The 27,016-nt window shown below is 44.2% G+C and overlaps 2 protein-coding genes across 3 annotated transcripts; one reads left to right on the top strand and one right to left on the bottom strand.

Moving 5' to 3' along the window:
• Positions 1 to 152: 152 nt before the first annotated feature.
• si:ch1073-280e3.1 (complement C2) lies at positions 153 to 14,060 on the bottom strand. 2 transcript variants are annotated; one of them, XM_064303747.1, is made up of 18 exons: positions 13,932 to 14,060; positions 12,313 to 12,564; positions 11,421 to 11,606; positions 10,816 to 10,989; positions 10,529 to 10,627; positions 10,070 to 10,206; positions 9,747 to 9,885; positions 9,253 to 9,384; positions 8,784 to 8,909; positions 7,766 to 7,903; positions 6,698 to 6,798; positions 5,619 to 5,739; positions 4,682 to 4,832; positions 3,808 to 3,884; positions 3,137 to 3,231; positions 2,436 to 2,568; positions 2,198 to 2,247; positions 153 to 1,147 (listed from the first exon to the last, which is right to left on the bottom strand). In XM_064303747.1, the coding sequence occupies exons 1-18, from the start codon at positions 13,993 to 13,995 to the stop codon at positions 992 to 994; spliced, it is 2,331 nt and encodes a 776-aa protein (XP_064159817.1). In that variant the 5' UTR covers positions 13,996 to 14,060; the 3' UTR covers positions 153 to 991. The 2 variants fall into 2 exon arrangements, with proteins under 2 accessions (XP_064159817.1, XP_064159818.1); XM_064303748.1 differs by lacking the exon at positions 153 to 1,147 and adding an exon at positions 1,856 to 1,885.
• An 81-nt stretch (positions 14,061 to 14,141) lies between these two features.
• On the top strand, positions 14,142 to 26,339 carry mfrp (membrane frizzled-related protein). The gene is made up of 13 exons (XM_064303791.1): positions 14,142 to 15,187; positions 15,343 to 15,454; positions 16,378 to 16,509; positions 16,867 to 17,019; positions 17,794 to 18,013; positions 18,867 to 18,997; positions 19,750 to 19,875; positions 20,508 to 20,584; positions 23,207 to 23,355; positions 23,880 to 24,010; positions 24,862 to 24,996; positions 25,587 to 25,714; positions 26,105 to 26,339. Exons 1-13 carry the CDS (start codon positions 15,134 to 15,136, stop codon positions 26,327 to 26,329), a joined length of 1,773 nt encoding a protein of 590 aa, XP_064159861.1. The 5' UTR covers positions 14,142 to 15,133; the 3' UTR covers positions 26,330 to 26,339.
• Positions 26,340 to 27,016: the final 677 nt, after the last annotated feature.

Raw genomic sequence — 27,016 nt, forward strand, 5'->3', positions numbered from 1 at the left:
TTTGCTGATGGCTGATCTTGTTTCCCTGTGTGAAATGTGTAGCTGTGGTCTGGGGTTTAACTGCTGGAAATGGAAACCAGTGTCCTCGCTGACCACACGGGGAAAAAACTCCCCACCCCTGGTATTCCAAAAAAACAAAAAACAGGACAAGATTGAAATGGATGCTATTTATTCAGTATTAGTCTATTTACAAGCAGACATACAATGTTTGAAGTAACACCACAGTCAGATGGAATAATCTCAGACTCCTCAGCATGTCACCCATACATGTAGGTTGGGGGGGGGGGGGGCATGTCTCCCCAGTATTTTCATATGAATGAATTGCTGGACTAACTGGTATGCTTGTGATACTTAACGTTTGACTGTGTGAAACTAGGCGGTCCTGCAGTGTGTCTCCCTGTGTAGCTGGAATGAAACCCTCGCCTGTGATATCACCCTACTTTCTGCTCAGGGGAATGATGTGGTGGATTAATTGCAACTGCTGGCCTGAGCGTGGCCTTACCGCCTGCACCCCGCCGCAGGCCAACGGTGCCGTGAGACGCTAGCAGGACCCGCAGTAGGCCATCAAAACCCCATCTAAAAACCACCATCCTCCATGGCCCACAAAACAATGTGCGATCTTCAATAAGGAGGACGTCATACATTGAAAGCCATCGGGTAGCCATGGGTGCAATATAAGATATGCTAAGCTGTGATTTTTCTTTTTCAGGTATGACTAAATAACCTTAAAATCTAGCATTGATTGGCAGAGGAAAGCTGGCTCCAGGTGCGTGTAGAATTCCAGGTTTTGAGTGAGTCAACCACGTCTTGTCAAAAGGGAAACTAATGGGAACGAAGAAGGAAAAAGTAACATGTCCAAGGCTCACGTTATTGAGCACTTGTCAATCATAATTACATTTATATGGTTGATCAGTTGATCATTTTAACGGTTACAATCAGATTTTAATCACGTTTTGTGAGTAAGTCTGTCTGAGATGCTACATGTGCAGTCTCAACTGGTGGCTGGCAGGAACTCAAGTTCTGGACTGAGGTGCTCTTTCAACCATGACAACACTGAGAAGATGCTGATGTGGAAGTCCCGTGCGTCACCAGGGGGGGAGTCTCCAGCAGAGCACTTGTCCCTGTTGCCCCAGCTCACCACTGCCACCTGTGGGATCAGATGAGTAACAGCACAAGGATAGTAAATTCCATTCCTAAGTAGGTTTTTTAAACCATGGCCATGTCCAAATTGGGGCGCTTGCTTACTGTTGAGTATATGAGTTTGTATACTCTGTAGTAGGCTAGTGCACTGAGTTGGACACCCATGCTGAGCCCATGCTTTTCCAGATGCATTCTGCTAATTGTCAGCCATGCAGTCCCATTTGGATTAACTGGCATTATTTAAACTCTCTAATTAGTGAGATGATTTACATTCTCATCCTTCAGCAGAAAATGGCTGCCATTAGAGTGGACACCTAATTAATTTAGATTGGCATATTCTCCTGCTCTGCTTGATTGATGGCTGAAACTCACAAGTAGTGGAAATAATTTGCTATCTGCATGTCATCAATTCATCATTCATCAATCATTAACTTAATGGATGCATAATATGCCTTCTAAATTTTCAAATTACTCGGTGGATGACAAGACAAGATCTACAAATAAGTCTGCCAAATTCAACTGCCACTAACAAAACAAATCTTAGTGTATTTTATTATTATTATTATTATTATTATTATTATTATATTACTAAACTTTGACTAACCATTCTTTTTTCTTCAAGAACAGTTTGGCATGTTCAACAATCACTAAAACATGACTTAGATTGTGAAGAAAGTGTATTACATTAATTTGTCAGCAAAGTTAAGGACCAATGTTGATTGAATTCAGATCAATATCTTGCAACCTAAGGAACCACAATTGTTGTAAATTAGCAATATGACACACACACTTTTCAATGTTGAAAAAAATTAATTTAAACCAATCAAATAATGGACGGTGAAATGAAAAGGTGCCTGGATTGGATGAAAAGTGCAGGTGGGAAAAACAGGCCCTATTAATGTGCCCATTGGTTAATCACATGTTCCATCAGAACTCAGTCATGCCAGATTACACTTCTTTCAGCTACTGCTATGTGTTTAATGAGGTTTGACACATGATAAGAGAACACGACGAGAGTATTATTCATTAAAATAAATTTTTGCTTCTTTTGTCTTACTTGGAAATAGCGATGCTTCTTCCGAAGGAACAGAGCCCCCCCCGAATCACCTGCAAAAATAAATCCACACGTACTGTAGAAATGCAACGCAAAACTGATATTGAATTGAAACCATAATCGCTAGTAGTTATGCTTTATGCATTTATTTATTTTACAGTAAACGTACTTCCTAGTGAGTCAGACAGGCAGCCTCGTGCTGCTGCGTCTGTGGCTTGGTGGCGTGCGTCGTCATGCTCACCTTTGCAGGCGATTGCGTCTTTGTAGTCCTGTGAGCCGCCGGTACAGAGGAACCTGTCCGTAACGACCTCCGCCAGGGATGCGGTGGTCTCGGGCTTGAAGGTGACCGCCGCGTGCTTGATGCAGTCCGCTCTCTGTCATTGTCAGAGACACAAGGACTTGTGTGCAATTCTCTTAAGAGTTAACTTTTTTATATCACGCTCTCCTTTTTATGCCCAGCTGTAAGTACAAAGCAATTCGAACTGAAAACCTCCAGCCAATCAGCAATGGAGAAGCCAGGGTAGGGGTGGGTATGAGATGTGGACTAATAGTCATAGCAAGGTATGCTAAAAATTTTTATTCTCTTGAGGTTGTACGGTAACAGCATGAATATTACAAAAGTTGATGTGTTGATTGCTTTATATTGTGTTAATGTGCAATAGCGTATTTGGGGAATGATCTTAAGGTTACATTTAAGTTTAAGAACCTTTTTTATAAATGGGGGCCCCTGAGCAATTATTACCTGAGATGAGATGTCAGTTAACATAGACATGAAAGTGCATGTTTGTGAAAGGCTAATGCTAGAAATCTTTTAGGTGTGTGGGCACACCACAATATGCACAATATCCTGAAAGCCATATCCTGGTTAAAACCAGATGTGCATATTAGTTATGATCGGAGGAGTTTAAATGTTTAACTCTCTTTGTGGAAAAGAGGCCTCACCTTGGATCCTCTCTGAACGTGCGTCTCTTTTCGGGTCAGGACCTTCTCGGTCAGGAAGAAGGCTGGCGTCTCTTCCAGATGGAACACGGCTTTCTCTGCACACACGGAACAGATGCAGTTCACTGAACGCATGCAACAACCATGCTGAGCGACATGGAAAACCGAACAGTTCGAACACACTGATTACTAACTCCTAAACAAGCACCGGTCTCTGAAGCAACAGTTAAATAATAAGTCCATGCCCTTAAAAATTAATTTGGGAACTCAAACAGGACCTGTATTAGTCATCATACCACGAAGGGAGTTCTTCTGTCAAGGTGTACGCAAGCAAATACAACTCCAGCTTTTCCCACATTGAGGTACAACCTGATATCCTCTACAGAAACAGAATATACTGAAATATATTGTAACGTAGAAATTCATATATTTTTTTAAATATAATGATTAACACACTTCACAGCAATTTATTTTTAAAAACGCTATGTAGGCTACAATAATTTGTATATTTGTCCATATATACGTGTTGCAATATATATTCTGACCTTGATAATATATTTAATTTCAATACTATTATATTATTTTACATTGTAATAATTTTGAGTACATTCCACTTTGATAAGGGATTATGTAGTAAAATACTGAAGGAAGGGTTAACAGTTGACTGCGCTTACCGTGTTGATCACATGATGAGGTGGGGTCCATTTTGAGAGCGCGGTTGGCTGGCTTTGTGCAAGGCAAACAAATGGGCCTACAGAACAATACGTTATACCTCAGTGCAGAACCGTTGCATAGGGTGGATCATGGTGCACAAAGAGGACCGATCCATTTCAGGATTTTGTGCCTTTTTTATTCTAATTAGCTCAATCATATCTTGATCTGACACTTGTATAAGCACCAGCTACAGTGTATCCTAAGGATTTTACTGTGGTCAGGTACAGGAGTGAACCAGTGTAGTTTATCGAGCTGTCAAAAAACTAAATCTAAGGTAATTAGTTGGGACAAAAACCAACACACAGACTGACCCTTCAGGGCCAGAGTTGGGCACCCTTGGTGTAGATACTGTGCAGAATAGGAGCACAGCCCCTATTGGCTGAGCAGGCGGTGCCAGGCCCACCTTTGTTATCACGCCTCACGCACTTGCACTTAGCCCCGTTACAGCTGTGTGGGCGTAGAGCGCGTCACAACCGGAGCAGCACGCGACCCTGCTACGCGAACTTATCACATCCTCGAGACAGTGGTCCACCCGTTCCTGGAGATCTACACCCTGCAGGTTTACATCCCTAAATTTTTTTATTCAACAATTCCTCTTAAGAGACAGTGTAAGTGGTAAGACGGGCTGTAAACCAAGTCGGTTCGATTCCGGTAAGGACACTGCGTGTACTTGGCAGTATTTAACCTGCTTGCTCAGTATATATCGCTGTTAATGGAACATGTAAAAGAAACAGTTGTAATCCTCTGATAAGAGTTTTCTTCCTTATGAAGTAAAAAAAAAATAGAAATCTGTTCATTCAAAGAAGATATTTTTGGCCCTTATGCTTCACCCACCTGGCTTCTCCCGACAGCTTGATGCTTTGGTTTAACTTGATCAACGCGACGTCGTAGTCGTAAAACTCGTTCACCTTCTTGTGCTTCAAACCCGCAACGTTGTACTGCGGGTGCAAGATGACGGAGCTGGCAAACTTTTCCTCACTCATCCCTGTGAAATTGTCAGACAGAGGAGAGAGATGTTGCATAGCGTTCCATAACCACAGGTTTATCCAGCTGTTTTTCTATGGATGCCTTGTAGCTCTACAGCTGCCCCCTGGTGGTACAGGTAAATGGTAGCACACCATTTGATTTGCCCTCATTGCATGCCGAAGAGCTCTTTCTCTAAGACAGTAGTGACCAACCCTGTTTCTGGAGATCTACCGTCCTGTAGGTTTTCACTCTAAGCCTAACAAAGCACACTTCGTTCAACAGCGAGAGATCTTGTTGAGCGGCTAATTAATTGGGTGTGCCAAATTAGGGTTGGAGTGAAAACCTACAGGATGGCAGATCTCCAGGAACAGGGTTGGTTACCACTGCTCTGTGGTTATCGCTCCTCATAGCAGGCATGCTGATCTAGGATCAGTTCATTACGAATTATGATAAGATATAGACAGGAAGAAATCTGATCCTAGATCAGCAATCCTACTCTGCGACTCTTTATAATTATGGTTCTTGGTTTTTGACGTGTTCCTGCACCTAAGCGCTTCATTTATGTCATTGATTGGCTAAAGAGTCTGCACACCTTGTTTCCAGGGCCTAAACTGGCTGCGGACTGAATGAAAATCACAAAAATGAACAGACTGTGGCCCTCCAGGATGGAGCCAAAACTAGTATCATTTCTGGAAATCGGGACCAGAGCAGCCTACTCCTGAATTAAAACATGAAATAAAATTTTAAAAAAAACAAACAAAAAGTACTGATTTATTTATGGCAGAAAGGACGAGTGTACTCTCACCATGCACAACCTTCACGCTGCCTGGGTTGGCCACGGCTTCACGCTTGAAACAGTGAGCTGCAGTCAGCACCCAGTTCCCAGTCACGATGGAGCCCTTGCATTTCTGCGCTGTGCCGGAAGACTTCGCCGTTGCCCGGGAGTTTTGGACGGGTTGGAGAGAGTAAAGAGTGTGTTAATTCCTCATTAAAAAAAAAATATTAGATGAATTTCACCCTTGTTTTGAAATGTGTCAGCGGTCTTTTTGTGACACGGAACACAAATGTAGACTCTGCCTCACAGCAAAAATGTTCAAATGGCTGCAAATTTTACAAAAGAAGGAACACATTTTTGCACACAAAAAAAAGATTTAATTTGATTAAACTTCCTTAGCCATTTCTTGAACGACAAGCTCCAGGTACTCCAATTGCGTCTGACACACTGTTATTTATTAATTTCTTTTACAATTCCTCTGCTGTTTCGCTCCCCTTCTAAATTTGGAATCCCTAATTGAGCCCCTCGATTCACAGCTTCTCCACCCACACACATGCTAGGAGTACAGCAGCAGCCGTGGCTGTCAAATTAGAAAATGTGACAGAAATTTGGAAATAAAGTTGCCACGGGTTACTGGGGCAGGGTGGGGGTGGGGGTGGGGGCGGGGGGTGTGGGGGGGTGTGGGGGAGTGGGTGTTGAGGGAGGGGGCTGGTGGATACACAGATTGTCATCGAACACAGAAATATAACAATTTAGCCTGCATTCACTTTGAAACTGAGACACTGCAAACCCGACATGGTTGCTTTCATTAAAAAGTACACTCCTGCTTGTCACCCATGATGCAATGCAGGGATCCCTCCAGTGCACTATTGCTTGTCAGCCAGTCACCATTTTACACAGTCTGGCCTGTTATGCTTCTGCTGGTTTTTATCTACCAGGTTACACCTGCCTGCTAACCTTACAGAAGCTAAGACGTCATTTTCTGAATCATATGATAAGGCTTGCAGTTGTCCCTTTGAAATGTCCAAATAAAGTACACACAAGGTTACCATTTAATTGCCCGTAAGTCTGTCCCCGTTAGTGTGGTCACTAGGGGAACGCTCTCTCACCGTGCTCTCGATCTGCACGTGCCACGGCCTGGTGTAGTCTTTACTGGGGTTTTTATTGGCCGCTTCCTGCGCGATGCCACACATGGTCACAGCCGAGTCACCTGATCACCGAGGGGGAAAGAAGCTCTTGACAAGAGTGTCCGATCCTATCTGAAAAGGGCTGGTGTGGGTGCAGGCTTTGGTTTTAGCCCAACACTACGACACCCGATACAACTAATTAACGAATCGTTGTCTTAAAATCAAGACCTTGGTGAGTAGAAACGGGCATCTCACTGCTGGGTAAAAGAAAAACCTGCACCCCCACATTGAAGGGCTTCTCATATGATATGATACCCCTGCTTCAGACCCACGCACTCATATGCAAATAAATACATGGGAGGATGCAGCGGTAGGGTACTTGGCCAAATTAAAAGAGCCAGTTAAATCGGAATTTGACCAAGATAACGCCCTTCTTAATAAATAAAATATAAGATTTTACCTCAGCAAAAATATTTGTCATACAGTAAATATGCTGAAACAATATCTGACTCACGGCAAGAGGACTAAACCATATTGCAATTTGATGCGACAGATTACTGCCTTGTTAACTGTTGCCAACCTTTTAGGGTTCCCTTACTTCATAATAACAGACAAATCTGGCACAGAAAGTTCTAGACGTGAAAACGAAAGGTCATTGGGCAATGTTTGTTGCTTAATTTCAAGGTGAATTAAATTTATAAAGAGAGTGAATTTTTTTGGGCCAAGTAAAGCTAATTTATCCATTTGCAGCTAACAGTTTCTAGGCTTTTTTATGCATTGATCTTGATGCTGTTGTGAATTTCATTGGTTTCACGTTGCGTCAGGATCCACGTGCCACCATGTGAGAATCAATGGTGCTTTCATGCTTCAAGAACGTTTTGAGAACACTATAAGAATGCAGACCTTTTTGTTAACATGTTTACATTGCCATTTATATGGACATCACTCTTTCTCTCTGCATGTTTTCAACATGAGGTCTTTCCCCTCATATGGGTTCATGTGTGAGTGAAAGTGTGCAGTGCTATCGGGTTTTTGAAACAGGTGACCCACTGATCATTTTGTCGAACACCTCCCCGAGGTCCTCGTATTCTTTCAGAATGAAGATGTGCTGCTCGCCCTGCTTCTTGGATGTGAGGGTGTTGAGCTCCTTCTTGTTCACGTTTTGCCCCACTCCGAACACGTAGATGTCTGTGAGCACACACACAGACCGTGACGGACGCACTGGGACATGCTCAAAAACAAAAAACACAGAGAGGCGCAAAGAGGAACGTGCACGTGCGAGGACACAACACGTATGCATCTCACCACGGGACTATCTGTCTGCACTGCCACGTGCAGCCAATCACTGGCTCATATGCCCAAGCCAGGCCCTCCATTGGCAACAGACATAAAGTAATTACATTACATTGCATTACATGACAACCATTTGGCAGTGATTACAGTAAGTGTAATATTTACCCAACAAGCAACAATTTGTAGAGTAACAAGAAGCTGCATTTAGAAAGATAACCACAGCTATAATCTTACACAGCGACACCTGCATCATTATCTAAAAGGAAATCCAAGAAAAGAAAGAAGAAAAAAGAAAGGATATCTAAAGGGGGTCAGAGGTGCCGTGGTGCAGAGGAGTAGAGGGGTTAGACACAGTCACTGCATGGAATTCAACTGAGGACATGGAGAGGTGGCTGGCAGGAGAGAACGGAAAATGTTCAGGAAGAGAAAATGAGTAGGCCAGTGAGTGTGGGAGAAAGAGAAGGCTAACAAGATGGCCGCTGGAGTTTCAGAAATGAAATGCAAGATGCAACACAGTCATCAAGATGACATATTTATATCGGTTTTAAAATTGCTGGCACAAGTGGTGCTAGTGGAAATTTGCCTGGTAATAACATTGTATTGAGTACATGAGTTACATGTACATCACTGTGACGCCTTTTTGTGGCCTGTTGGCAAGGCCCTATGGGTGCATACAGTGTTTGTGACTCATTAATACCACGCAGTCGCTCTCTTTTTTTTGAAGGGGGGGGGGGGGTAATGGAGCCTCAGAGCCCCCCTCTGTGATGTTTCTCACCAAGGAGGTTCTCGGCTGTGTGGTCCTGCAGGTCCTTGCTCTTGCCCGGCGTGCTGATGCTGTACCCCATGAGGCTGCGGATCTTGGCCAGGACGGCCTTGGGGCTCCTCCCTGTGTTGGAGTGGCCTGAACAGGAACAGAAAGTCAAAAAAGTTGTTTACATCACAGAGGGTCATCGCAACCTGACCTCTAACTGCTGTGTTTTCAAAATATGTACTGTACTGCTAAACATCCTGCCTACTGTTTAGTGCATATCTTCTAGTATGTGATTGGCAATATGCAGAAAATATCCTCAATATTACTTTGCAACGGTACTGCCGAAGTGTCGTAAGACATCTTGTCCTTGTAGTAAAAAGGCCCCTCCTCTTCCTCTCTGATTACTGGGACCTCCGAAAAAGTAGGATTTGCTTCCTGAAAAGTGTGCTCCTGAACACACCCATCCCCCCCTCGCGTGTCTCCTTCAGCTTACCGTCCGTCGTGATGAGGATGACGTTCTGCGTCTCGTTGAATCTGCCGTCCTTCTGCTCCTTGAGGAAGGCCATTCTCTTGTACACCATGTCCAGGGCGGCGTGCAGGTTCGTGCCGGTCTTCTTCCCGTGGACTGCGAGCGACAGGTAGACAGGTAAGCGGCGTTACTGCCGCGCCACAGCCAGGCGCGTGAGGGGAGGTGGCGACACTGATGCCTGGGTATAGTGTCAGTTGCTTTGCCAACTAGTTAGTTAGCTAGTGTTCTTCTTGCTTGAGAAATTGTTGACCGCTTTGAATAAAAATAAATTGAGGATTGCTGAGGAAATGTGTTCTTAGCCTTTATAGCCTTTGTATTGCTACACAATAACAGATCTCCATCAGGATAGGTTACCAGGATAGAGGGCGAGGCTGTGGGTGCGCGTGCGACTGTTAGAACATGACTGGTTTACTGAACACAAACAGAGAAATTGCACTGGTGTGTATGCGCAGATTTACCAGTGTGGTTAAATTTTGAGAGTGCCTGTAGGACGTGCTCCACACTGTTGCTCCAGGGGCTGGCTATGTTCATTATCTCCTTGGGCTCAGCGGCATAGGAAATGACCTGGAACTTCATGTTAACGTCATAGCTGTCCAGCTGAAACACAGACCCATGTTCAGATCATTTGGTTAGGACACCGATTGAATGGGTAGCCGGTGCATTTAAATTGGCACAGTTATCTATCAAGCTGTATAAACACGGGAAGTTAATTTTCTGCTCTTACCTTTACTTAATTATCTTTTGTTTACATGGACACACACACGTATATATAAAAGCAGACCTTGCTGATGAGAGCGGCGGTGGTGTCCTTGGCCTTCTGAAAGTCCTGCTTCCTGATGCTTCCCGACGTGTCCAGCAGGATGTAGATGTTCAGATGGCTCTGGTCCTCCCCGAAGCGAAAGTTCCTCATAAAGGATACTGTGGAGAACAGAAAACACTCCTATTATCAAAATATGTGGGCAAACACACAAAGGAGTATGTTCACACATACCCACACACACACGCACACACGCATGTGCACATACACGCACGTGAACACAGGGATATATGCATACACACATATACTCACACACATACACGCAGACATATAGCTACACACACACACACACACACATACACAAACATGAGGTTCTAATGATTAACAGAAGCTGATTATAGCCTCCCCAGACAGTATAGAGTATACATTTGTAGAATGTAATGTAATGTAATGCATATCTGAGTCTCCGTGGCCCTGTCTCACCTCTCTTTTTGTATTCGGGGGAACTGACATCCATCACGCCAGACAGGGAGCCAGCTATAGCCCGGGCCGCCGAGTCAGGGGAGTCAAAGGTGAACGGGGCTGGGCAGAGAGGGAGGTTGATTTTGGGTGATGCTTGTGCTTGGACATTTTGTTTGTTAGACCTGTGCATCCTGCCATGACGGTTTGGTTGTAGCGGAAGCTTTTATGCAGAACCAGGTTGTTCTCTTAGCTAGATTTCCAACCCCCACCCCCCGCCCCCCGCCCCCCGCCCCCCCCATCAGACTCACCCTGGCAGCGGGCTTCGGACCCGCTCCACTCCCGGGACTCCAGGCAGACCCGCTCAGACGAGCCCAGCAGGTCCAGCCCCGCCTGGCAGCGGTACTGGACCTTCTCCCCGACCCGGAAACGGTCTCCCGTCCGCAGGGCACCTGGTGGGGTCCCTGGGTTTGAGCAGTCATCCGCTTGGGGAGGAAGACAGACAGACAGACAGACAGACAGACAGACAGATAGACAGGCAGACAGACAGACAGACAGACAGACAGATAGACAGGCAGACATGCAAACAGACCTGTGAATTCCAGCCTTTAAATAAAAACCCTTCTTTACAAATCATGCTTTACACATATGGCAATATCACAGTGAGGTATAGACTGTAGTGATAACACAGCATGTATAGAATTGTCTGTGTTTGTACCACTTTGTGCCTGGCAGCCTGTCTGTTTCTTCGTCGTAAGTTGTTAATTCCCTTCCAATCTGCCCGTGCGCTTGTATGCGCAAATTCCGCAGATCTCTGTGCATTTATGCTTCTGAACCTCAGTGTGTAGACTGCGTCGTGCACCAACAGGCCTGTGCCAGTTAGTGGAGCGTTTTTTGGGTCTGAGTCTCCCCTCACCTTGGTCGTCGCACACCGGGGTGGAGCCGGTCCAAGCCCCCCACATGGTGCAATTTCGCACCGCTGACCCGCGTAGAGTGAACCCGTCCTGGCAGGAGAACTCCTGCACCTCCCCCGCCCTGAACCACTCCTGCCGCGGCCACAGCTCCCCATTATCCAGCTGGAGCTGGGCTGGGCACTGCACCTCTGAGGGAGGGAGGAAGGGAGGGAGGGAGGGAGGGAGAGAAGGGATTGAGGGAGAGGGAGAGAGACAGAGAGAGAGGGAGGGAGAGAAGGAAAGGGGGGATTGAATGAGAGGGAAAGAGAGAGAGAGAGAGAGAGGGATTGAGGGAGAGGTAGAGAGAGAGGAGAGAGAGAGAGAGAGGATTGAGGGAGAGAGAGGGAGGGAGGAAGAGAGAAAGAGAGAGGGGGATTGAGGGTGAGGGAGAGAGAGGGGGGAGAGAGAGCAAGGGTTGGACATGAAAAATGAGAAGAAAACAGAGAAACAGACAGAACATGAGGAAGAGGTACTGCAGTAGAAAACATGCTGACCCACCACAGTAGGTGAAGCTATCTCTGCTTTGCAATGTAAGAGACTGGCTGGCTGACTGCTGTATAGTGATTATACTGACAACGTTCAGCACATTAATAACAGGAGCTGAGAACCAGTGGTCCTAACAGACTATGAGAGGGTTTACGCGGTAGTATTTGTGGACAGACTCAGAGTGCCATAGTGACATATCACTGCTGATTGTTCTCGCCACTCAGCCCATAATGGCAATCTAACCTGTTACTTTACAGAATCCTCTATGACAATTTAGCAACTCCATATTCTACTCCACACCAATTCCGTCTCCATTTCCATCTCCGTCGCAAAGTGAGTGGCCTCCTGAATTGTTGTGTCTGACTTTACCTTTGCATGTTGCCTGGGCAACCTGCCTCCCATTGGCCAGTCTCATGGCAGACCACTCCCCAGTGTCACTGCAGACCCTGGTGCTGATTGGGTAGGCGTAGTGTCCGACTGCACAGTGATAGGTCAGCACGCTGCCCTCAGCACCCTCCTCTGAGTAGGACACCCAGCCTCCAGCGATGGACTCAGACACAGAGCAGTTTTTGGGCAAGTCTTCACCGTAATCGTAGTATTCTGTCGTGTCTTGTGTCTGCGCTGAGTGTAAAATAGAAATGAGAATTTTGGTGTATTTATGTCACCCCAAGTCTTCAATTCAACCCAAAATCACAGTCAGTAATATGGTGGAATGGTTAGAGCATGGGTTGGGACCCAAAATGGTTCATGGGAGTGTATGAGGTGGGACCCAGAATGAGTCTGTAGTCCACTAAACAGTGCTCATATATGTATTTTAACAGCCCCTAAAACATCAATTTCTAATTTGGGTCTTGATATTAAAAAAGATTAAGAACCAGTGTATCAGAGGATTGAACCTCAAACAGGGACATACATTTATATTTGTAGGGAAGTCCACTCCCCGTGTCCCCATCCCCCATTCCAACAGTGTTCCTCCAACATTTCTACACACAGCCATTCTCACACAGTGCATTAATTGCAACATCACACCTTTCAACTTAATTTCCTTAGTGGGGTACCTATGGCTCTGTTCTTTTTTATAGATTTTCTCACTTTCACTACAATATAATAATATTATTATTTGCTATAATAATAATACAAATAAATAAATGCATTATTTTAAATGATGTATACATAAATAAATGTATTATTATTATTATTATTATTATATAACATCAGTCACGAACAGGACGACCTTACTCTTATCCTCCTGAGACCCACAGAACTAAAGTTAAAGTATTTTAGTCATACGAAATGAGAAAAATAAAGGTAATACAAAAAGAAAAAGAGAAACATCCAGGTGGGTACTTTGTGAGTGACACATCAAAGTGGCAGGGGCTCATGCCTCACCTGCCCATTTCCTCTACATGTGCTTGCCCCAGAGGGTTGTAAGTTTTATGCCTCTTTCTAGACAGTGAAGCAGGGTACCCGGCCTCAGTTATGGAACTTTCCAGCAGTCAACTATGATTGAATATGAAATATAAGCTGCAACGTTGTCCTCATTAAAGGAGTCCGTTAGGCATTTGGCATTTGATAACAAGCTGTCCTTTGCTAATATTACTGTGTCAGTGGCCTTGCAGCAATTGATTTTTTGTCTACAACATTTTTTCCCCCTGTTGATTTTTGTTTTCTCGTTTTAAAAACAAATAAACCAAGAAACCAGGTGAAGTGAGTTAACCCTGAACTCAACACCTTTATTTGGTCAAATAGGTGATTAAAAAACAACATGAACCTGCAGACCCCCGCTCTACTACGCAGTAAGGATCTGCATGTTTCTCAGCTCAACCCAAGTCCAACCCGCAGTTATCACCAGAATGCTGCTCGCAGGTCATCTATCACAACATCACCTACCGAAATATTGCCTCTGCTCCCTCCATTGGCCATAACTCAAAGGGCATGCTCTAGCCTATCAGGTGCTAACAGGGTCCCCATAAACCATAAATGCTTACCTTCCTTAGCAGATATCATCAGTAAGAAGGCTGCACACAGCGCAGTCAGAGCCCGGGCCTGCATGCTGATTTCCTGTAAATGAGAACTGTGGTTACGTCTGTGGGATTCGTCCTCATCCAACTGAAACATCACTCATATTTGCTGAAGGCTTATTCATTAACCCCCAACTGCAAACAAATGCAATTTTTTTTTTTTTTGGAGAACATTTTTATTTCTAGTGCACCTTTGATTTTACTTTGATAATGTGGTGTGTGTGTGTGTGAATGCGTCTGGAGAACAGAGAGAGAAAAATTAATCTCTTCACATCAAAATTTTATCAATTTTTATATAATACAGGAAACTGTATCAAAAACATAAGAAAATGTGAGTGCGGCATTCTACAAATAGCCTACATAATAAGACAACAAATACTCTAAACAAAAGTACTTCGAAAATAATCTACACTCACAGTAAAATCTGCCGTGTTAATGCTACTCTAACAATGTACATATGAGTCCAATTGGGACCATATGCACTCTATACAGTAAGTGTTCACTTAACATATTATTTTACTGCACAAGAAACGCACACGATAGAAAACATGAGTAAAATCGATGATTCGCAGGATTTTTTCTTGAGTGTTCTAAAACGGTTTTGGGGATTATGAGATCATTAAGGGTTTTACAGAGAATTTACTTGGTCTGTGGCTCCCCGTAGGCCCTCCAAACCAGCTCATACCTCTCAGCTGACTCGGCTTTGCAGAAAACGAGAGGAGAGGGGAGTCTTTTTTCTCCCTTCATTACAAACTGCTCGACCTCAACAAAAACGAAACAGGGCTCATCTACCTCACTGGAAGCGATACATTTTACGTCTTTGTTTTATGGATATAAATTAAGTTAAATCATAATACTGTTTTGCTTGTGAATATCATTTTTTTCACACTAAGTTGTCGTCATGTAGAACCTTTTAATTTGATGTGCTTTTAACAATATTTACAACATTTTTTGACTAAGAACAAGTTTCTGTTGACACAGACATTTGTGTTTTCCTGCTTTATGACAACGATGTCATAAAGCACACTTTTCTCATTTGTCCAAATGTACAGTGTTTTCATCCTGATGTTGTTATTGTTTTTCTGGTGTTGCGCTACATTTGGAAAACACATTGGGACTGGGAGGCTAAATGTAACGTTTTAAAACTTTACCTGCTATCACTGCCAAAGATGACGGACCTCACTGAAGTCACCGTGGAAACGGAACCATCTGACATGTACGAGGTAGGATAGATGTGATGGAAGAAATTGTCATCAGACATTTGTATTGCAACGCTCTAGTATTATGTTGTTAGGTCTGACATAGGTTTATTGGTATTTTCAATGGGTAATGGCCAGAATTGCATTACACATAACCAAAATTATTTGTTGAATCTCAGACAGTATTCTGCAATCCTGCGTTTGAACCGGAGAACGATCGGGAATGTGGAGAGGTCAGGGAAGTGGTCAAAACCCTCAACACAACTGAGCCAAAGCAGAGACCGGCCACCAGTGAGTTCATCGACCCCAGGAATCCTACCAGTGCGTCTAGTTGGTCTCTATTGCGTACAAAAAAACGAATTCCAGGAAACGGCGTCGGGCTGAATGTTATGTGTATTTGCCGGATTCTGTGCTTCGGTGTGATTGAAAAGTGCGCATGTTCTGAAATAAAGGAGGTCCGCACGCCCGACGGATGGATGGGTGACTATCCTCAAATGATTTAATATACATAGGATATGCATTGCATAATTATCGGGGAAAATAGTCACAATAAAGTCATGATGGATTATGGTCCTTGTACTTGGCGATGGTCAGGACTGACAGTACAAGTCAGATCATCCCTATCTTACTATATATAACAAATACACATTCAGAGAACACATTGACATTTTCTTGATTGATTCTCATTAACTCAGCAACCATTACTTCACTGCTCTATTGAAGCAGTTAGCACTGGCGATTGCTTTAATTCTGGGCAGCAGTTGATTCCATTCAGTAGCTGCCAAGCACAGAGTGTGTCCCCCAATGTAGTCTTGCACCTATAAGGGACAATATCTGTTGCACTGGCTGTAGTGGTGTATCTATGAGTATCCCTGATGAGATTAAAATAATTAAGTGTTTGGCAACAGAGTCATTCATAATTTGGTAGGTAAGACTTGGCTTCAAATGCCTGACTCTGTTCTCAACTGACAGCCATTGGAGTTCTCTGAATTATAAAGGGCCAATATGGGAAAGGGTAGGTATGCCTAGTGCATACAAAGTAGAGTGGCCTTGTCTTTTTCTGGATTGGTGCTGTCACATTTGTAACCATGGCAACAAAGCACTCTACATTGACTTGGGGACAGCATTTCATTGTTTGTCCATAGACCACAGAATCATAGACAGCCATTAGACTGGACCTTTCCTCTCTCTCTGTCTTGGTGTGTCATTCCCAGGTCGCAGTGTGCTCAGCATGTGTGTGGTGCGTCTTGGGGGGCCCTGGTGCGGTTGGGGGGCCATAGTGGTTTTGGTGTCTGTGCTGCTGCTGGTGGCGGCCCTGGGCTTGGCTCTGGGGCTTATCTTCACGCGTAAGTACAGGACATACAAGGATCTGGGATAACAGAATATGGATTGTGTGGTTGTGATGTCACAATGAAGTAGATGAGCTCCGCCAATCATGCAGTATGTTGAAAAGTTCTGCGATTGTGGGATAAATTCTGGCTACTCTTCCAGGAACGCTGTGGAAATTACCAGAATTTCCATGACCACAAAGTGTCCACAGATCACTGTTGGCATTGGTCTTTTGGTTATTATTAATGGGCCCATTTGATTGGTTGACCTCCTCTCTGTTTTCCTTGAGTAAGGTGTTACCCAGTGTTAGTTACAGTAAGTTAAGTTCCTGATAGTTTTACCTTCTCCTTGTCCTTTTGTTTCATACTGTACAGAATTAAATGAACAACAAACTCAGGAAAGGGGGCTTGTGACCCCCATAGATTCATGGAGTTTGCCTGCTGGATTATCCCCACATCCCACGAACACCAGTCCCTCCTACAGCACTGTGGCCTCTCAACCAACAGGGGGTGCCGACTCTACAAACAGTGAGTCTACTGCAGTTGTTGCATTCTAATACAGTATTAATAAATCTACCTCAGCTCACTTGTTAAAATAATATAAATCAGGGCTTAACAAACAGGGGTCTAAATAGAAGATATGTATTTATTGTTTCATGGTTTATAAATAGCATATTTTATGCATTTGGATAAAAGTAAAATGTAATTACCGCATCATTTTGAATCAGGTTATACTGTGATCTTTGTAAATCGAGCATGGGTAGCGTTCTTGTGCAGATACCGGATATGACATCATAATTTAGACATAATAGCTGTGGATGTTGGATACATTCTCAAATATTTACTGTTTCATTAAGGTGAGGGTTCTCAGCTTTGGGCTGGCTATTTTAATCGGCCTTGTGATAAAAAATAAAACAAATTCAGGAACTCCTGTTATAAATTATTTAGTGTCTACCTGATAACAGTATATTCAGCAGGACTGGTCTAGTGAACAGATACTGTCCTGGTGGGTCCAACCAAGCCATTGTCCATTGAGTTTAAGTTTTGGTCTGCAAGCCATTTGTTGTTAATATAAGGCACAGAACATACATTTGTCTGAGGGAATTTTCATTGCTTGTGCAATGTTCTCTTTAAGTGACCTTTCTGCTTCCTTGATATTCCCTCCTCCTTCTCACTCTCTCTCTATCTCTCTCACTCTCTCTCACTCCTTTTCTTTTTCTCTGCTGTTCTTCCACCCCTCCCTCCCTTTCGCCTCCTCCCTCCTCCTCCTCCCTCCATCTTGGTCCGCTTCTAATGTCCCAGAGTGTGGGGGCGTCCTTGACCACTCTGACGGGAGCTTCAGTTCCCCGAACCACCCGGCCCAGTACCCGCCGGACTCCCTGTGCGTGTGGGTGATCCGGGCGCGGCCCCCTGCCCTGGTCCAGCTGCGCGTGTCCTCCCTGGGCGTGGAGGGCCCCTCCCCTTGCCTCTTCGACTGGCTCGAGTTTCGGGAGGAGCACGAGGACACCACGTCCATCACCAGGTCTACACCACACCCACCCTGGGTGCTCCGATGAGCTCATACCTCGCCGGTCACCACTAAGCCTTTTTCTGCAATGAGCTACCTATGGACCTGGGTTTCTGTGCACTGTGAGCACAGAGCACGTGCAGCAGTGTTCATTAACATTGCTCACCGTCAGATAAAGGTCCTTGCCCACAGCCCACTTTCATCCAGTGGTGCTTTCCCACCTCCCAGGATCTCTGTGGACCCTTAACATTCATCAGGACAGTATTTTCCAAGTCAAACTGTCATTTGACATGGAAAATAAATGGTGCCACTGTAAATGGTGTTTCATGTTCAGCGCTGTCATTCCACTAGATTTAATAATAATAATAATAATAATAATAATAATAATAATAATAATGTAAAAATAATAATCTCCTGCTTTTTTTCCAGGAGTTCAGCTCTTTTTCAGGGTACAGGGAGCCATTAAAAAAAAAAACATTGGCTCAGATGGGTTATTTTATGTGAAGTGCTGTGTGACAACCTGTTGTTGGTAATGGGGCTGTTAGGCAAGGTAGTTTAGCACTGTCCCTAACACCTCAAAACCCCTGTGCATTTGGAGTTTTGATCCCCCGCTATAACACTTTTTCTTTCCTGTGATACCACTTCCATTTGTTACCCTATATGCTCTCCTGCTGTCTGAATAAAGCAAAAAGTATGAAAGGAGGGCAGACTGTCCACTTTCCTTTTTCAAAAAATGTAATGCAATAAATGGATTAATTTATTCACTGATCAGCTAATATAGCTAATTCAGTTATGAGTCTGTGACACAAAAGGAGACTAGGTCCTTTTCTCCTCACGTACTATAATTGCCTTCCATTTTTTCCTGCAGATTCTGTGGGAATGTGGCGCCCCCTACAGTGAACACCAACAGCAGCACCGTGTGGGTGACGTTCCGCTCCGACAGCAGCATTGGAGGCAGCGGGTTCTCGGCCCAGTACCAGGCCATTCTGCCCCAGCAGAGTGAGTGCCATACTGGGGAGAAGCCCCCCCACTCACTGGGGCAGGCCGGGCTGACCCAGGCCCGAGGAGAACAGGGGGGTGCGCTGGGAGGTGCAGGGGGACTGTATCACAGAAGAGTAGCGTACTCTTTTTATAATCCCCAGGGGGGAAACTGAATGTCACTTAAATGGATAACAGGAGGGCCAACAGACAAACAATACAAATTGCAGATAAATCGTCTCAGTCTATAGTGCTAGTGCTGGAGGCAGAAACAAGACTGGCGATGTCGTCATGGTGAAGTGCATGGGGAGGTAATGGTGACTGAGGTGACAGCAGGACGGCGGCTCCATGGAGACGGATAAACAGAGTGGAGGGAGAGTGTACGAGCAATGGAAGGACATGACTGAGCTCAGGCAGAAGGGTAGAGATCAATAAAATTTATTCAAATGCCAGTATCAAAAGCCAGCGTGCACATCAGTCCCCAGGACTGTGTTCGGCAAGCTCTGAAATGGACACGTCAGAAATGTATTATTTTACACTCAATCGTCTTTTATGAGGAGGCACCAACAGTGCAGGAATATATACGTGCATCCACCATCAGATGCAAATGTGCCGATCACTTAGAAGCTGGCGTTGTTCATACAGGACTCACTGGTGCATTGTGGTGTGTGTGTGCGTGTGCGTGTGTCCGAAGAAAGCATTTATGACAAGCCTGGATGTGGCTGAAAGGTGTGAACTCCTCACTATGTATTCTTACGTTCTTATGTCTTAAGAGAGTTGTTCCCGAGATGAGTTTCTGTGTGATGACGGAAGGTGTCTGCTGCCCATTTCTGTGTGCGACGGACGCCCCAACTGCCAAGACCACAGTGACGAGGCCAACTGCAGCCACAAGCACAAAGGTCAGGGGCTGGAGTCAAATGTAAAGTGAATGCAAAGCTACATTAGACACTGTTCATTGTTTCATAAGTGACTCATAAGCATATATGAATATTTGTACACTAGTTTCTGTTTGTCGGAGTCCCAGCATTGTAAATGTTTCTTAGAAAAAAAAAAAATTGTGGAGGAGCAATATGGCCAAAGTTAGGGTTTGTTGAGGTAAATTTGTTCCTGACGAGGAAAGAAACCTATGCAACCATTTTTGTGATAAAAATTTGTAACACTTGGTCAAGGGTTTAGGGAGCTGGGCTTGCAAATGCCAAAATCGTATCATGTGCACTATAACACCACCAAGTGGCCAATCTGTGCTATATCTTAACTGAGGGAAAACTTCAACGTTCCAGACAAGCCTACTAAATTTGGTAAGCCTCTGGTTTACCAGGAAAAAATATTAGCAGCTAATGCAAAAAAAAGGAACCTTAAAAAAGACAGCAAGGTTCCAGCAGTTATTCGTTGACATTCTGTGAATGTTACGAAATTGTTACGAAACATACTTCAAGTGGGATATTGTGCATGTTGCTACTAAAACTGTGCTACAGTGTTTGTTGTGTTAATGTTGTGTTAGTGTTGCTGGAGTCTGTTATTGTTTGTGCAGAGTGTGGGGGGCAGAAATCTGGACTTGAGGGCTCTCTGTCCAGCCCAAACCACCCCAAGCCTTATCCTCACCAACAGGTAAATCACAAACATCAAACCTATCCTCACCAACAGGTAAATCACAAACATCAAACCTATCCTCACCAACAGGTAAATCACAAACATCAAACCTATCCTCACCAACAGGTAAATCACAAACATCAAACCTATCCTCACCAACAGGTAAATCACAAACATCAAACCTATCCTCACCAACAGGTAAATCACAAACATCAAGCCTTATCCTCACCAACAGGTAAATCACAAACATCAAACCTATCCTCACCAACAGGTAAATCACAAACATCAAGCCTATCCTCACCAACAGGTAAATCACAAACATCAAGCCTATCCTCACCAACAGGTAAATCACAAACATCAAACCTATCCTCACCAACAGGTAAATCACAAACATCAAGCCTTATCCTCACCAACAGGTAAATCACAAACATCAAACCTATCCTCACCAACAGGTAAATCACAAACATCAAACCTATCCTCACCAACAGGTAAATCACAAACATCAAACCTATCCTCACCAACAGGTAAATCACAAACATCAAACCTATCCTCACCAACAGGTAAATCACAAACATCAAGCCTATCCTCACCAACAGGTAAATCCAGCGTTTTCGTTCGACAATTGTGAATTTACAAATTTCAAACATACTTCAACAACAGTGTATAAAACAACGTCACAGTGTTTGTTGTTAATGTATTCAGTCTTTATGTTCTCACGACAGGTCTAGTCACAAACCACCAAACCTATCCTCACCAACAGGTAAATCACAAACATCAAACCTTATCCTCACCAACAGGTAAATCACAAACATCAAACCTATCCTCACCAACAGGTAAATCACAAACATCAAACCTATCCTCACCAACAGGTAAATCACAAACATCAAGCCTATCCTCACCAACAGGTAAATCACAAACATCAAACGTATCCTCACCAACAGGTAAATCACAAACATCAAACTTATCCTCACCAACAGGTAAATCACAAACATCAAACCTATCCTCACCAACAGGTAAATCACAAACATCAAACTTATCCTCACCAACAGGTAAATCACAAACATCAAACCTATCCTCACCAACAGGTAAATCACAAACATCAAACCTATCCTCACCAACAGGTAAATCACAAACATCAAACCTATCCTCACCAACAGGTAAATCACAAACATAAACCTATCCTCACCAACAGGTAAATCACAAACATCAAACCTATCCTCACCAACAGGTAAATCACAAACATCAAACCTATCCTCACCAACAGGTAAATCACAAACATCAAACCTATCCTCACCAACAGGTAAATCACAAACATCAAACCTATCTCACCAACAGGTAAATCACAAACATCAAACCTATCCTCACCAACAGGTAAATCACAAACATCAAGCCTTATCCTCACCAACAGGTAAATCACAAACATCAAACCTATCCTCACCAACAGGTAAATCACAAACATCAAACCTATCCTCACCAACAGGTAAATCACAAACATCAAACCTATCCTCACCAACAGGTAAATCACAAACATCAAACCTATCCTCACCAACAGGTAAATCACAAACATCAAACCTATCCTCACCAACAGGTAAATCACAAACATCAAACCTATCCTCACCAACAGGTAAATCACAAACATCAAACTATCCTCACCAACAGGTAAATCACAAACATCAACCTATCCTCACCAACAGGTAAATCACAAACATAAACCTATCCTCACCAACAGGTAAATCACAAACATCAAGCCTATCCTCACCAACAGGTAAATCACAAACATCAAACTTATCCTCACCAACAGGTAAATCACAAACATTAAACCTATCCTCACCAACAGGTAAATCACAAACATCAAACTTATCCTCACCAACAGGTAAATCACAAACATCAAGCCTTATCCTCACCAACAGGTAAATCACAAACATCAAACCTATCCTCACCAACAGGTAAATCACAAACATCAAGCCTTATCCTCACCAACAGGTAAATCACAAACATCAAACCTATCCTCACCAACAGGTAAATCACAAACATCAACTATCCTCACCAACAGGTAAATCACAAACATCAAACCTATCCTCACCAACAGGTAAATCACAAACATCAAACCTATCCTCACCAACAGGTAAATCACAAACATCAAACCTATCCTCACCAACAGGTAAATCACAAACATTAAACCTATCCTCACCAACAGGTAAATCACAAACATCAAACCTATCCTCACCAACAGGTAAATCACAAACATCAAACGTATCCTCACCAACAGGTAAATCACAAACATTAAACCTATCCTCACCAACAGGTAAATCACAAACATCAAACCTATCCTCACCAACAGGTAAATCACAAACATCAAACCTATCCTCACCAACAGGTAAATCACAAACATCAAACCTATCCTCACCAACAGGTAAATCACAAACAGCTGTACCATCTATATAAATGTACACTCACCAACAGATAAATCCTTAAGAACTGTCCTAATTTACACTCACCAACAAGTCACTGACAGGTGAGTGAGTATACCTTCCTCCTCAGCTTAGCCGTATCACCGTATCACAGTGCCCTCCCTCAGGTGTCCTGTCTCAAACGGGTAAATTGATTGGCATTTCATTCCCCGTTCTCTCCCTTCCTCAGCTGTGCACGTGGCGAATATCAGTGGCTGAGGGTCACGTGGTGCGGCTGACCTTCCGGAACTTCAGCCTGGAGACGCAGGACGTGTGCGAGTTCGACTACGTGGAGGTGCACGACGGCGCAGACACGGGGGACGGGAGCGTCCTGGGCCGGTAAAACACACCCCTGTGGCGTAACACTCCACACTTCAAATAAGAGTAAAATATCTGGTGCTAATTCAGCTCCAACAGCGTTACTTCAGCTCCTGGTCTTGAGCAGGGCTGCCCAACCCTGTTCCTGCAGACCTACTATCTTGTAGGTTTTCATTTCGACACTAATTCGAGACACACAGTTCTACTAATTCAGCAGCTCGATGAGATCTTGTAACTCTATAATGAAACAGACCGTATTTATTTATTTAACCCTCTGTAAGGGTTAAATAAATAAATAAATAAATAAAATGTCTAGCTGTTGAATGAGGTGTGTTCTTAGCGTTGGAGTGAAAACCTACAGGACTTTAGATCTCCAGTACCAGCTTTGGCGAATCCCTGAAGTCTCTCCCCAGTGCAGGCGTGATGGGTTCAGTCACCAGACCACAGCTGGCCTCTCCTTTCCCAGGTTCTGTGGTACCAGCCTGCCTCCTGAACTCACCTCCTCTGGGCCAGTCATGACCGTGCGCTGGCCTCTCCTTTCCCAGGTTCTGTGGTACCAGCCTGCCTGCTGAACTCACCTCCTCTGGGCCAGTCATGACCGTGCTGTTTGTGGCGGATGAGGGCGTGGCGGACACCGGCTTCTACGCCACCTACCGGGCCGTCTCCCTCTCTGAGAGTAAGTCATTCCGGAGGACCACCCCAAATTTTGAACGCGCACCGTGCCATTACATATTTGTGTTGCTCATCCATTTAGTACTACTGGTTTCTTTTCATGATCATCATGACTGAAGACCCACCTCTTCAGGCTGCACCTCTCCCCATCCCTCCCTTCCCCCCCTGTAAATGACTAAACTTAGGGGTGTAACTAGGCAGCTGTTTAATAGGTGACTTAGTTGATGCGCCAGTCTTAACGACTACTTGTATTTTTATTTATTTTTATTTTTCCATAGATTGCGTTGTTGCCGTTCTCGTTGTTAGTGTTAATCAGTTTAACCACCAGGGTCCAAGTTGAACTATGCGGTTGTTCCCTGCACTTGGACCGGTACTTCTCTCTAGGGGTTTCGTCATACTTGTTCCTGGTTATGGTTATACACTTTGTTGTACGTCGCTCTGGATAAGAGCGTCTGCCAAATGCCTGTAATGTAATGTAAAATGATTGTACAAGTACAAAAAGCTGTGATGAGTTACATATCGTAGTTACATATAACATGCCATATCAGTGTTTTAGTGTTTCACTTGATGACAACTCTATACTGTTGAACTAGATACTGTACTGTATGTATCTCAGAAATCCCCAAGTCCACTTGCTTTCAGTAAGAAGGTTCTTCTGGTATGAGCAGGTGGGATGTTTCTGTGCAGTATTTCAGTTGTGCGCACTTGTGCTAGGAGATAGATGTGCATAAATGTGCTAGAGGATGTGTGTAGATAAGCTTGGAGATGCGCTGGGAGATGCGCTAGGAGATGCGCTGGGAGATTTTAATAGATATGCCTACGCTAACGCTGAGGCGTCTGCTGCGCGCATGCCAGGAACGTGCAGCCCAGCGCAGTTCGCATGCGGCAGCGGCGAGTGCCTGCACCAGGAGTGGCTGTGTGACGGATGGATTGACTGCACAGACGGCACAGACGAGCAAGGCTGCGAAAACGCCACCTACCCCCCCTTCAGTGAGCAACGCCAAGCCCTGCCGTTTCCCTCCGATAGCACAGGGCATCACCGCAACCTTTTAAAGCATCACGCTGGAATAAGCACTATGCAGACATTTAGGGCCACAACCACCCCAGGGCCACACAATTAAACATTTTTAAAAAAAAGATTTTAGCGATTTAGTGATTTATGTTGGAGCACTTTGGGGCCACAACAACATTCTCATTTAGGACCACCAAAACCACTCTGAATTAAGGCTTTGTAAGGTCACGATGAATAGTAACACTATAGCAATGTGTTACTCTTACAATGAAAATAGTTGAAGCAACATTTTGTCCGAACTGGGCTGTTAACAAGTTGCATAGCTGGTTGTTCTTGCAGCTGTACTGAATGTTGTAATGATGTCATTTAGAATAAGTAGCTACTTTACATTTACCTTAATGGCACAATCACTGAACTAGCCTGGGATATGAACCTACAACCTTCTGGTCACAATTGAGTTCACCAACTACTATACCACACTGTTCTTCAGCATTATTGCTTCTCTAAATGCTGTGCCATGTTTACTCGACGCCTGGCTGGGACTGTGACTGTCCTGTCCCCACCCCAGCCTCTGCCTGCGAGCCCATCCAGGTGGAGATGTGTCGGAACCTCAGCTACAACCTCACCTCCTTCCCAAACATCTGGCTGTCCATCTCTGACCAGAGGGAGGCGGCCGAAGTGCTTCGCCAGTACAGGGTCAGCCTCCAGGCCTTTTACCATGAAAAAATCAAGGGCATTAACACTTCAAAAATCTTTATCATTCCGTTTGTTCTCCAAGTGATTACTGTATTATTGCATCATATTATCAATACATTATTAATGAATTGTGTATTATTAGTTCACATTACTGATATGAACAGAGTTAAAGGTTATTTTTAATTATTTATATAACTTGTATTATTAATACATTATTTTTTGGTTCATATTATTAGTGTATTGTGTTTAATATTCATTTGAAAGTGTATGATTTTAGGGGCCTAGTACATGTGGTGCCTCACAGTGGCAAACATGCATTGGAAGAACAGTTCACACGCTGGCAAAGTGTGTGCGATGCGGGTCACGTGACTGACGCCGGTCCTGTGCCAGGTGCTGACGGAGCTGCCGTGTTTCCAGCCCCTGCGCAGGCTGGCGTGCGGCCTGCTCCTGCCCCAGTGCAGCCCGCACGGCGGGGTGCTGCAGCCCTGCAGGTCCGTCTGCCTGGCCGCCGAGCAGCAGTGCGGCCACGCCCTGGAGCTGCTCGGCCTCGCCTGGCCCTTCAACTGCCACCTCTCCCCCGACTCCCAGGACCCCGTCGAGTGCTCCCTCCCTTAGGCTGAAGCACCCGGATCCTTTTTTTTTGTACAGTATGTTTTTGACAATCACATTTCAAAATACTTTTCCCCTGAAAGAGACCTGAGAACAACCCTCGAAACAATGAGAGCTCATTATTTTTTATTTGCAAAATTAACAAAGACGCGCTTGGTGTCCACTTGGTGGACTTCAGCGTTAGGCATGTTGCTTCTGTCTTCGCATTCCCTCACCTGTGATTGGCCAAGAAGTGCACCACATCTAGACCAATCCGACAAGAGTGCTTTATGAGTAATGTGCTATTATGCTTACGTGTTTATTTAACTACAGTAGCACAAACTGCTGCCTAGGATATTGGTGCTTTGTTTCATTTTTGGCAGTTAATAAGTTTGTACAAAACTGTACGAAACAAAAATCCTTCAAATCTTTGAAGCGGGGACCGCTAATCGAAGGCCAGAAGAATTCTATACCCCACACCCCTCACCACATAGAATATATATGTAAATATAGTAATAAAATTGAAAATTTAATGTGTTTGATTGAATGTGTCCTCTTCGATCAATTTGAAAGCATTTCGAATGCACCTTATATCGTCTCACGGTGTGTTACGTACAGATAGTTTAAAAGATGTGTTCGGTTACATTTTGTCCACCGACAGCTTAATAAATATGTGAACATATTTCACCTTTGCTCTTACCTCAGGGCTTCTCA

Source organism: Anguilla rostrata, chromosome 12 (assembly GCF_018555375.3).
Source record: "Anguilla rostrata isolate EN2019 chromosome 12, ASM1855537v3, whole genome shotgun sequence".
Taxonomy (NCBI): Eukaryota; Metazoa; Chordata; class Actinopteri; order Anguilliformes; family Anguillidae; genus Anguilla; species Anguilla rostrata.